Source organism: Nanorana parkeri, unplaced genomic scaffold, assembly GCF_000935625.1.
Source record: "Nanorana parkeri isolate BGI_ZX_2015 unplaced genomic scaffold, ASM93562v1 scaffold500, whole genome shotgun sequence".
Classification (NCBI taxonomy): domain Eukaryota; kingdom Metazoa; phylum Chordata; class Amphibia; order Anura; family Dicroglossidae; genus Nanorana; species Nanorana parkeri.
This window is the reverse complement of record NW_017306768.1, coordinates 296557-309317: the sequence shown is the minus strand read 5'-3', so window position 1 is coordinate 309317 and position 12761 is coordinate 296557. Positions and strand designations below refer to the sequence as shown.

General features: G+C 40.7%; 1 protein-coding gene across 1 annotated transcript in view; it reads right to left on the bottom strand.

Moving 5' to 3' along the window:
• The window catches only part of LOC108790770 (dystrophin-like), a 505563-nt gene extending 493076 nt beyond the window's left edge, over window positions 1–12487 (bottom strand). The window contains exons 1-2 of the mRNA XM_018561111.1: window positions 12333–12487; window positions 4212–4368 (exon numbers count right to left, since the gene is read on the bottom strand). Coding sequence (XP_018416613.1) covers window positions 4212–4368; window positions 12333–12439 — 264 coding nt within the window. The 5' untranslated portion in view covers window positions 12440–12487. The remainder of the gene's footprint in view (window positions 1–4211; window positions 4369–12332) is intronic.
• Between the last annotated feature and the right edge of the window lie 274 nt (window positions 12488–12761).

Here is a 12761-nt window from a genome sequence, read left to right as displayed (position 1 = left end):
TAGGGGCAGTTATCATTGCTTAAAGTGAAACAATAAAAATGAAAAATTCCTTTAGATATCGTGCCTGGGGGGTCCCCTTAAACTGCCTTTAAAGTGGCACATCTGTACAATGTATAGAACCTGCTGCAGCAAAAATGAAATTTATAAAGAAAAAATTACATTTAAATTAACAGTAATTGGTTTTCCCTTAATCTTGTAAACAACAAATTGGGGAGGCAGCCTGTATGAAGAGGCCACATTTTAGGACACTCGGGAACAAGGTTAAAGATTTTTTGGGTAAATTCTGGTGTCTCTTTTGCAGATGTTGGATGAAAGTTACAACAGGTGCTTTAAGATTGGGCCTTTAGTGTTAGCGGTGCCTTCACACCGCAACCCTTCAGTTATTCTTGACGAGTGCAGGATTGAACCCTGCTCTAAAAATTCTATTTAAATTGACTGTCACACACCTGTCTGCTTGTTTGCCTTTCAGGCATGATGTGGGGCTTATTATAAAATTGTATTATAAGAATGTGGGATTGGAAATTGGTGCTTGGGTGCAATACTTTATCAAATGTGGTGCTTGGTGCACTATAAACTGTTGTACACTTGCTTATTATAAAAAAAGAAAAAATGAAAAAAGAAGTAAAAAAACGGGAACACGTGCGACACAAGAAAAAAAAGAAAAAAGAAAAAAAAATGGGAACACCGGTGATGCAGGAGAGACACCAGGGACACCACTGACACAAAAAAAGACTGCAAATATACAGCATAGGAAATAATACTATATACAGTACTGTGTATAGCATTAAATGCTGTAGAAAAGCTCTGACACTTCACTACAATGACACCAGTTAGTTTTCACTTCACTGCACTACACTACACTGCACTATACTACACTACACTAACAGAAACCCCCTCTATTTAACTCCAGCAACACACTACATAAGGCTGCCGTGTAAGCAGCTTTATATAGTGTGGGGCTGGGACTTTGCTGTGAGCCATGATTGGGCAAAGTCATCATTACTTTGCCCAATCATGGCTTATCCAAAGCCCTGTGCCATGATTGGGCAAAGTCTTGTTCCTGACCTGTGGTCAGGTGCATTGCTTTACCCAGTCAGGGCTCTCCAATGCACACAGTGCATTGTGAGGCGCTCGGCAGGCAAACAGCCTGCTGAACGCCCTGACCGTTCATGTGTTCGCCGAACACACAAACTGCTGATGTTGGAGTCGAACATTGAGCCCATGCCTAGTTACAAACTGAGAATTAAATGTGGGTCGTAATTGCAGATATCTATAAAAGTAAATTTCTCAAAATCATATTTTGACCACATCTGGTCAAAGCAACACAGTGTACCTTCACTGCACACATCCAGGAGAGTCACCACTCCCCTACATCCACACGTGTGTATCTGGTAATATTTTTGGATGAGAAAAAATCAAATTACCCCATAGTGTCAGGTCAGTGTATAAGGATAAAATTCTAACTTTATAACTCTTTAAACCAATCTAGCCAAGTTCATAATGGGTATGTACAACCTGGGCAATCAATTACTCATTCAATAAATGAGTAATTGAGGTAAGTTAAGTACCTTAGCCCGGTAAGCATCAGCTGAGCCAGGAGTCATAACAAGTAGTAAAGTATGTCACCAGCACACCGTGATTAAAACTGATTGATCATTTGATCATTTTATTAATGCACACACATCGTGTCATATAGCACCATTTTGGGGCCACTAAGGGCCCCTTCACCAGGCAAGAGTGGCCCCGAAATGTTGCTATGTGACGAGATGTGTGTGCATCAATAAAATTATCCTTTGTTGAAAATGTAACCATTTGCTGTGCTGGTGGCATACTTTACTACTTGAATCTGATGCGGCGCCATCCGCAGTCACTACAGCATCCACCCCAATGGTCATACCAGTAAGGAGAGCGGTAGTACTCTCCTGCAAGGAGTCATAAAAAACAGCACTTAGTTGGCCTGCTAAGTAATACAGAAATACCCTGGGGAGCCATGTCCACTTCAGATTTATGCCTTTCTGAAGTAGCGAGCTTTAGCTTCCGCCTGAAATGATACTGAATAAAATTAGTAAATTGGAAGTTTTTTTCTGTAAAGCAGGTTTTGGGGATTTTTATCAGCATATGCAACAACATACTGTATATAAGCATTTTGGTAACAGTATCATTTTAATTAGATTGGTTCTTTCACCAACCAAAAAAGATAGTTTTGCACAGGTCAGTAATTTACTTTTAACATGTTGCATAAGGGGATCTATATTGAACGCAATTGCCTGAATGTGATCACTGGTAATGATTATCCCTAGATATTTAAATGAAGAAACCCCAAGTGTAATACCCTCAATTCTTACTTGCCGATCGCTTCTAATGGCTAGGGGCTCTAAAGCTATAGCAAAGAGTAATAGAGATAATAGGCAGCCCTATCTAGTACCCATGTACAAGGACAAGGATGGGGATAACATACCATTCACAAATATCTAAGAGCGTGAATGGCCACACAACACTGAAACCCAATTACAGAACTTTGGGCCAAATACAAGGTGTCCTAAAGATGCTTGGAGAAAGGGCCTTTCAATGGAATTGAATTCCTTAGTGGCATAAAGGGACTGTGCATTGGCAAAAAGAGATGCTTCTTCTGGTATATAACCTATTATTTGCTTTATAATCTGTGTTTTGCAAAAGTTTATTCTGTAGAAGTAAAAGTAAATCATTTAAAGTGTGTTTAGTTAGTTATAAGCTTTGTTTCAATGTGGAGATTATATAATATTTATATACAGTATGTACACGGAAACATCCGTTTTTATATGAAGGCTTTGCTTCCTGATGATCCACTTGTTTCACTGCAAGTCTGCAGAGAGGTCAAACTTTTGGCCTAGCCTTTAGATCACATGAGAGATAAGCAAAACAGTGTTTTTTTATTCATGGAAACCACTACTTGCCCTAAATAGTAATGAGCTTAGGTATTAATAATAATGACAGGTCCACTTTAGTTTTAGAAGGTCAACTAATTGTTGTGAAACCACTGCTAAAGCAAAAAAATTTAATTGCCTGAATAAAGGGGTACAGGGTACAGGGGTGGTTTCCATGCAAAAACAAAAGAAAATGTACAGTAGTTAGGACTCTCCCCTCCCCTGCCGTGAGAAGCCCAACATCCTTCAATTCAACTCAGCTTTGAGCATTCAGCACACAAGTGATAATACAAGAGGGATTTAGTGAAAACAATGTAAGTGATAATTGTATTGGTGTGCCATCCTATCCACACATTGCTATCCAACAGCTTCTGTGCTCATGGCAGGTAGGGAGGGGAGGTGACACATAACACAACTCTATTTTTAAAAAGCAGTTATTTTGTTTGAAATGCCCCCCTTTTTACCCACGGGGAGCTTACTGTGGACAGAGGAAAACTAAATCAATATCTTGTTTTGAAGACACTAAAAGTTAAAGTAGAATTGTGGCCAGGCTATCTGCAGTGAATTGTTTTCATTTTGGGCAAGCAGTAAAACATTTTTAAAATGTTTAAAATAGGCACTCAATGACCTTTGTAATTGCAAGCATTGATGATTAATTCCTCAGTTCTAATGACAGATCAGCATCCCCAAATGACATGCGCAGCATGTGCAGCTGACCGAAGTACGATGCTGTGAAATCAGCCGTACAAGCCAGAAGTGAATAGCCGAACAACGTTCGGCTTACTTCACTTTGGCTGGGTTATTCACTTGGCTGCCTATGTGTTCCCTGAATGGTTGCTGTGTCAAGTGAACAACCCTCTATGTTTTCACAGCAGAGGAAAAGTGGCTCAGCACAGGTGTAGTACAGAACCCAGAATATTGCTCTAAAACACTGTAGTAGATACAGCTACTGCAGTGTTTTACAGGATCCCCATGGCCCTACCAGAGATAAATTACATATACTTACATTGTATCAAGCTGGACTAATGCAAGTATATATAGATCTTTATAGCTGGAGTTAAGCTTTACCTCTAAGAGGAGCATATCCACTTTTCTTTTGTAGAAAGCTTTATAAAAAAAGGTCCATATATACTTTTGCAAATTGTGAACATATTTTTGGATTATTTTGTTGTTTTAGTATAAACATCTACATCCGATAGTCCCTTGAAATAAACAGGAGGTCTTTTTTTCTGTGATTGTATTATGACAGATTTCATTGAAGTAATGCTGTTTTTACACTAGAAAACAATGAAAAAAAAAACCTCCTACCCGATGCGTGTCAATCTGGCTTTGCACTTTAGGAACATCCCCACCAACGGGCTCCTGCTGCTTTAGCTCTTCATTCTTTAGCTGCAACCATGCAAGAAGCTCCTGCAGAGAGATGTGTAATCGCTTCCAGTGCTCTGTGCTGGCTTCTAAATGAGACCTACAAGACATTATGCATCACATTATTGTCAGGGGGAGAAAGATCATGGCAGATGTGCAGCTCATTTCATAATGATACCATTCTCTTTTAGATGAGGAGTAATAATTAATGTGTGAGCTGCTCTTTGATGAGAATTTATTGCTGAAGAAAAGAGGCAGCGTCACAAGCACTGTTACCATGATGAGCAATATATTATAGCAATTAACAGACAGAGTTCAATTAGTAGGAACATTATGTAAACAGCAAAATATGAGCAAAAATGCTATTATTGATTTAGAAGAAACCCAAGTAAGGGAACTGCCTTGGTTGACTTACTATTAAAGATGCAGGTTCCAGGTCTGTCATCCGGATCTTAGCTTCACTACTCAGTGAGTCACTGAGCTGGAGCAATCATGTAGAAAGCAATATCTGAAAACGTCTGAATTTCCAACCTACATGTTTGCCGGCCGGGCCCAGCAGAGGGGTGGAGGGAGCGATAATAATAAACGCAGAGTGCTGAGGTCAGTAATGTAATGCAGACTGCGGAGGTCAGTAATGTGACGCAGTGTGGAGGTCAGTAATGTGACGCAGTGCGGAGGTCAGTAATGTGACGCAGTGCGGAGGTCAGTAATGTGACGCAGTGCGGAGGTCAGTAATGTGACGCAGTGTGGAGGTCAGTAATGTGACGCAGTGCGGAGGTCACCGATGTAAGATAGAAAAGGGACTTACAGTGGCGATGTGCTCTGTTCTCATGCCCTCTTCTTCCTCTCCAGGTGATGGTGGGGGAAGGGGCAAGCATCAATGTCTGTGAAGCTTCTCCTTGTCACTTGCAATGGCAGAGCTTCTCAGGGGAATGGGGGGGCATGACCGGACTATAGCCTGGCAATTTATGTTAACATTTTTGGGGACAGATAGAGCTTTCTTTTGGAGGTATATAATCACCACGTGTGTGGGGGGGGGGGGTTATTTTTTTAAACTATATAATGAAAAAAGTACCATAAATGAAAAAAATCCTTAAAATTGCGTGCGCCCGCAAAATCGCAAAAAAGCGCAGGGGGCGGGTACAGCTGGCTCTGCCTCTAGATAGGCAGAGCCAGCTGTACTCAAGCAGCTGGGCAGATCCAGACATAATTGTCGGGATCCGTTCCAGCTGCGGCGTCTCAGTATACCGCAAGATACTGAGCTTTGGGTGACAGGAGGATGCTAGTTTGTGTCCTCCCGTTACCCTTCGGAGAACTATGGGGAAAAGCACTAACCTCACAGTTCTCCTTTAACAATTGCCTTGTTTGGGTTTGCACAAGGGCATATGCTAGCAATACTGTTATTCTAGATTGTGCACATCTGAGACACTTTCCACTGCTGTAATAATGAACTGTCAGATTGAAGATGAAGATCTAGCCACATAGCTAACTACGCATTTAACATACATACATACATACATACATGTAAACACTTTAACCCGCCCCCAAAAATTGTGATTTTGTTCAGGTAGTCTTGAGACACTCACACCACTGGTACACCACATAACTAGCTAGGTAACCATACAATTAACTGTTAAAGGGTTTGTAGCTTTGTACCTTCCTGCTTGTTTAATGGATTGTAAATAAGCATAACATCAGTTGCCATCGTCACCCCTCTACTCCCCTCATAAAAGCTGTATAAATATCATTATGCTAAATCTCTAAACGCTCAAATCATAAATGAAAGAATCCTTACCATATTTCAAACTTTGTTATATTCCTTTGTATAAAATCAATATAATTTCACCTCCATCTATGCCACAAATTTACACGTCCAGTCCGTCCCTCACTGACGCATCTACGATTAAGTATGTCTGGCTGAAACATGTCAGAGAAGAGCGGACCAGAGGCAATACTGTGCTGAAATAAAGTTAGTTCTATACATCGGTGACATTGGTGTGGCTGTTTTCAATGCTAGGACTTCTGTACATTGGAGCTGTATCCTTTGAGGAGCGTGTCTGTTATATTCCTGTCTGGAAAAGCCCTAACCCCATAGTTCTCCTTTAATTTTTGTATAACTTTTTTTTTTACACACAACTTTATTGCTATGACAAGGGGGGCTAAGAAGCCCCCTATGTAATAGCCAATTTACATGACAGGTCCTCTTTATGGAGACATCAGGGGTCTCCAAGACCCCTAATGTCACCTAGGGACCCCCAGAGAAGCTGATGAAGCAGAGATCTGCTTCATCAGCTTCTGTAGCTGGAGAGTGACACTGAATGCAGGAAGTGATGTAACATACATCACTTCCTGCATTTGGGGACTGAGAGGAGATCAAAGGGAGTTCGTATACTGTCACAGAGCCGCGTCGGTCCCGGCCGCATCGGGCACAGCGGATCTCGGGACCGGAAACAGCAGTGACAGCTGCTAATACAAGCAATCTAGCGTCTCTAGAGACGCCCGATCGCTTGAATGTAAAGCTCACTGCCGGCTGTGTAATTACATTTGTCTATGGTTTGTTATGAGTATTTATAGCTGCTTACAAAAAGGTAATTTTCATACGTAAACTTAAGCTGCCCATACACTGCTCAGTTTTTCTCATTCAACCCACAGACTGAATGAAAAAAATAGAGCAGATTCCCCAGTCAACACTATAAGTGTGTCGATCGAGGATTCTCTGTTGTTTGCATTGTATTCTGATAGCGGCTGGTGCCAATGTCAGAATACCTGAACAGCTCATTGGCTGCCCGCTCCGTTTTTAGGAAGATTTTCCATCTGGCACTTTCAATCAGCTGATGACATGCCTACAGTGGCACCCATTGGGTGAATTTTGGCCAGTTACTCAAGAACCGGCCAAAATTCGCACAGTGCATGGTCGCCCCTAAACATGACCACAGAAGACAACTTTACTTAACAAGCACTTGCTATTAAATTAGGTTGTGTCTATTCAGATATAGTTTAATGTGTACATAAGCTCAAAGTGAAGATTTGCTATGTTATCAGAAATATCTAGTTAGGTTAATTGTGACTAAGCAGTACCCTAAAAATCTATTGTTTGCCTTGAATGCCTCACAAGAAGTTGCAGACTGCATCCTGACATGTGACAGCACCTAGGCACTCCTCTGTTTGAAGGGTGATTTGGATTATCACTTGATTTGGATTATCTGATCACATAATGGCAGTTGGTGATGTCACTACTGTCCTGCCTATTATTACCCTGAAGGCCTATTAAAAAGGACCATATGTGCAAGGTTATCCTTGTTCCCTCATTATTCATTCTGTGGATCTTTGCTACTTTTCTCCACCTCTCCTGCTGCCGATTAATACCTCAACATTCTGTGCTGTTGCTCTCTCGTTCCTCCACTTTTGCCAGTTGATCACTTTCCCCATCAGATATTAGTTCACTATTCATAACATCATTTGACAAGTCATTGGGGGGCAGGTCTGATATTGGAAAGCAAAGCCCTGCTCCTCGACTAAGATGGCCATGGAGACACATATGAAGACATTGTGGAATAAGGCATGGCAAATCAGACCTGGGGCAAAGTTCAGGTTTTCAGCTTTTACTCCAGGTCATGTTTATCAAATGGGGGTGAGACTATCACATATTAACTAATGCTGACCATATTCTACCAGATAAGGATACAGATTTTTGCTACACTGTCATTAATATTGTAAGGATGCATGCACAGTAAATGAATAAGCTTATATTTCTAAAATGGTGCCAATTACTTACACTGCTAAAAAAATTATACCTTTTTTTACTAAATACTTCATACCACTTGTGGCTGCTAAAATTTAGATAATTAAATGCTTTGCTGGCAAAGACTTATATTTCCCTTATGATTCTTGCTCAATTGAACATGCTAGATTAATGTTTACACTTTTAAATGACTCTGGTTTTCATTAATTAAAATATATATATTTGAGTTTTTAAAAAGAAACCATATCAAACTAGATAATTCCTTAGGATTTTAGTTGCTTGGCAACATGGCTATAGTAAGCTATATGACTAAACTAGCAACATGAATGATGTACATTTCATATAAGGGGGATTTATAACTGTGCCAGGAAGAAGTCATAAGGATTATGATATTTTAGAATATCAGATAAAATATAGTGCTTTTATAAAGTCTTAAATAAAACCTATGATTGGAGAGCAAGGAACACGCCATTCTAACCATTACTCCTTTGTTATTTGCCTGGCTACAATACTGACCCTATTGCATCAAAGTGTATGTCAAGGCAAAATTTAAAAAAACAAAAACGTACATCTCTGCAATACACTGATTTATTTCAGGTATTTATATAGCAACGGCAATTAACGCAGTGTTTAACATAGTTACACATTCACAACAGTCTTTGCCCTCAAGGAGCTTACAGTCTAAGGTCCATATTTCACATGCATACATACAAGGGCCAATTTAGACAGAAGTCAACCAGCATGTGTTTGGAGTGTGGTAGGAAACCGGAGTACCCGGAGGAAATCCACGCAAGCACAGGGAGAACAGGCAAACTCCTTGCAGATAGTGACCTGGCTGGGATTCAAATCAAGGACCCCCGATGCTGCAAGGCATAAGCGCTAACCACTACACCACTGTGCTGCTCATACATGCTCATTTTCACATGCAAGTAGAGAGAAATGTATTTCAATGTGCCAGAAAAAAACTCAAGCACAGCTTTGTTTGTGGGCTAAGTGTTGTCAGTCCTGCTCTCTAAAAGTAGCACTCCAATTCTCAGATTTCTACAACATAAATGCCATTTATTTTATAGTCTAGGATAAGACTTAGGGCTCTTTGAGATGACACACAAAGGGGCTGATTTATATGTAGCTTTACCTAAGGGCGATAGTACCATGCGAACAGCATATGGCTGGGCAGAACATTCCATTCCAATGTTTGAAGAGCATATTGTACAAGATCAATATTTATTTTTGCACTTATCACACAGATCAAACAGATGCTTCAAATGGTTTATTAAATAGACCAAAGGGAGCAAATAAGAAATGCTAAAACAGGTTTACATAGACATTAATGTTTTACGCTACTTACCTGGAACAGTATGCAGGTGATTTTCCGCTAACTTTCCTGAATTGCATAGTTATTCCAAGTCAGTGGGTGATTATAGTAGCCAGGCAATTAACTTTTCAGATGAAAGTCTACAATGGTGGCCCAATATTAAGCTTATGAAATGTTAAATAGGTATCTTGCTACTGGAAGTGAAAGCCAGAGCACACAGAGCATCACATTAACTTACACACAAACACACAGTATAATACACTGGTGTTACAATCCCCTTTGAGCTACAGCTGTAAAATTTGTTCTCCATGTAAAATTACCATAAAGTTGCTATTGTTTATAAATATTGTGCAGCAAAAGTATGAGACAGAGGGTCGAAAAAAAATGTTGTTAGTCACTTATGTAAAGTCCATCTAAATTCACTAGTCCATCTAACACTGCTCACTCCACAGGTTGACTAAGGCTGGCTACATTGCTCTTCCATAGAGAGGAGGACTGAATGCAACCACCCTAACTAGGAAGTGTGTTCCTGGCAGTGTCTCCAGGTGAAAGTAAAGGAAAATAAATTGCAACCACCACATCTACCACCACATTGGTAAACTGCAATATATATATTTTTTTGGTTTTGGGTGTAATAGGGATAGGACATATTATCTAGCAACAGAACAACTTTAATTCATGCTGAAAGATAAGTATATTTTTCAATAAATATGTCAGTGGTTAGTTTTCATTACAGAAAACAAAAAGTTACAATCAAACCTGAATGACAAGGAATAACACTAAACAACACTACCCAATTCAGTGAAACACTGAAAAAAATTACGAGAAACATACATTTTCTAGTGCTTACCAAAACTCCAATCAATTTACTCTGTTTAATCTTCTGAAAATGTACCATAACAATAAAAGTGATTTTAAAGTATCAGTATTAAGTAATGCAAACATTACTTAATCCTTTATCCTTTAGCCCCCTGGTTCTCAACTAGTGGGTCGCAACCCAAAAGTGGGTTGCAGCCCTGTGTTTAGTGGGTGGCGGAGTGGAGGGTTGCCACCTATTGACACGTTCTATTCTTCATCTTCTCTGGGCGGAAGGGGGTTGGGATTTTTTCCCGGGTGAGGTGATCCCCAGGAGCTTGTTCTTCACTACTGACAGGGACTGCCAGAATGCTTGTTTCTGTTGTTCAGGCAGCAGGCTCTACTCTCCTGACATTCGGCCAGCCTCAAGTGCCATTAGCACTGCCCAATGCTTATTTATATGGAAATTGCAGGATTTGCATATTAGTAAACCTCCATGTGATTTGCATATGAATGCAGAGGTAGTTCATTAATATGCAAACTCCCCCTCTAAGGCAAAGAAGGGCGGGCAGTGTGGGGGGCTGGTCCTAGAGTAGTGCTGGAGTAGAGGAAGCAGGAAGAGAGCTGGCCACAGGGTGAGGGGTGAGATGCTGTGCACCCACTGCACCCACAAACTCTCTTCATTCACAGCGCCTACACACTCTCTTCACCCACACTGCCCATACACTCTCTTCACCCACAGCACCCACACATGCTCTTCATCCACAGCACCCATACATGCTCTGTGCCCACACACTCTCTTCTCCCACAGTGCCTAAGCCCACTGTGCATCTACAGCGCCCACACACGCTTTGCACCCACAGTGCCCATACACACTCTGCACCCACAGCGCCCCCACACACTCTTTACCCACATTGCCTATACACGTTCTACCACCACAGCGCCCATACATGCTCTGCACCAACAGTGCCCATACATACTCTGCACCCACAGTGCCCACACACTCTCTTTTCCCACGGCACCCATACTTGCTCTGCACTCACAGCACCCACACACTCTTCACCAGCAGCGTTCACACACACTGTGCACCCACAGCAGCCACACATGCTCTGCACCCACAGCACCCACATGCACTCTGCACCCACAGTGCCCATAAACGCTCTGCACCCACAGCACCCACACATGCTCTGCACCCACAATGCCCACACACTCTCTTCACCCATACATACTCTGCACCCACACACTCTCTTCATCCACTGCACCCATACATGCTCTGCACCCACAGTGTCCACACACTCTCTTCACCCACAGTGTCCACACACACTCTGCACCCACAGTGCCCACACACACTGTGCACCCAAAGCGCCCACATGCACTGTGCACCCACAGCACCAACACACTCTGTGGACCCAGAGTGCCCACACACTCTGCATCCAAACCAACTATTATCCAATAACAATTATTATTAAGTGTTATTTTAAGATATAATTACACTGCCACACCAAATAAACTGTTTAAAATGTGCATATATACATTGTGGAGTACTGCACAAGTTGTTTTGTCGAATTAATGATAATGTTTCAGAAATTAAATTATCTTTGGGTCGCGACTTAATGACAAAGGACAAAAGTGGGTCCTGAGGTTACACAGGTTGAGAACCACTGCTTTAGCCAATTGGCCTTTAAAACAGAACCAGAACTGTGTAGTAGCAACACAGTAGTACCAATATATAAAAACTATAGGTAATTTCCTCTTACAAAAGATTGTCTATGTGTATTAACATGGGCTGGTATGTACAAAATGGAGAGTAGTTGACCATGGCATGGTAGTTCATGGCAGACGTAAGTGTAAAATGTTCTTTAGTGTATAGCACTGCTCTACATGATCAAAAGAATCATTAATTTTAAGAATAACATGAAAAAATAAAAGCATATTTAAATTTACATGTGTAAATGTAGGTTCATAGCCTGCCAAAATACTTAAACATGTGAATGTCATTCAGAAATATGTGTAGAATGTATTGTTGTAATTTGAGAGTGACCAGAAAATGTTCCTTAAGTATATTTTAGATTGACAATAAAATGAAACATGCACTTTTTTTAGTCAGCTTCTGCAAGCTGTGTGCTTGTCCTTCTGTGTCCAGGAAAGAAAAGAGTCAGACATAACAAGAGCAGTGTCAAGTTTAATCTTTTATATTATTTTTGCCCATTACCTGATGTTAAGGGATTTTTTCCTGAGCTCATTCCATCTGATATTCATGCTTTCCAGCCGCCTGTGCAGAAGGGCTCCATCTTCAGATCCTTCTAGTGATTTAAGCATTTTCTGACCATTTTCATCCAAAGAATGAAATACTTCTGTGTGGTCATCAATTTCTGCTTGCAGCTCCTACGATACCAAAATAGAAACTATTCAGTAATATACAATAAACAATCACACAAAAAAGCATTTACTGACAAAATATGACACACATTTGATTTAAAGTGATGTTTCAAAGAAATAAAACATGTACCTTTTAACATTTAAATACATATTATTCTGCTCCAATGAGTACTGGGGATGGTTTATATTGCTACTTGCATGTAGTGAGTGTTTGTGAGGCTTCAGCATTGCAAGGAAATCAATGTTTAGCACTATGTGTTTT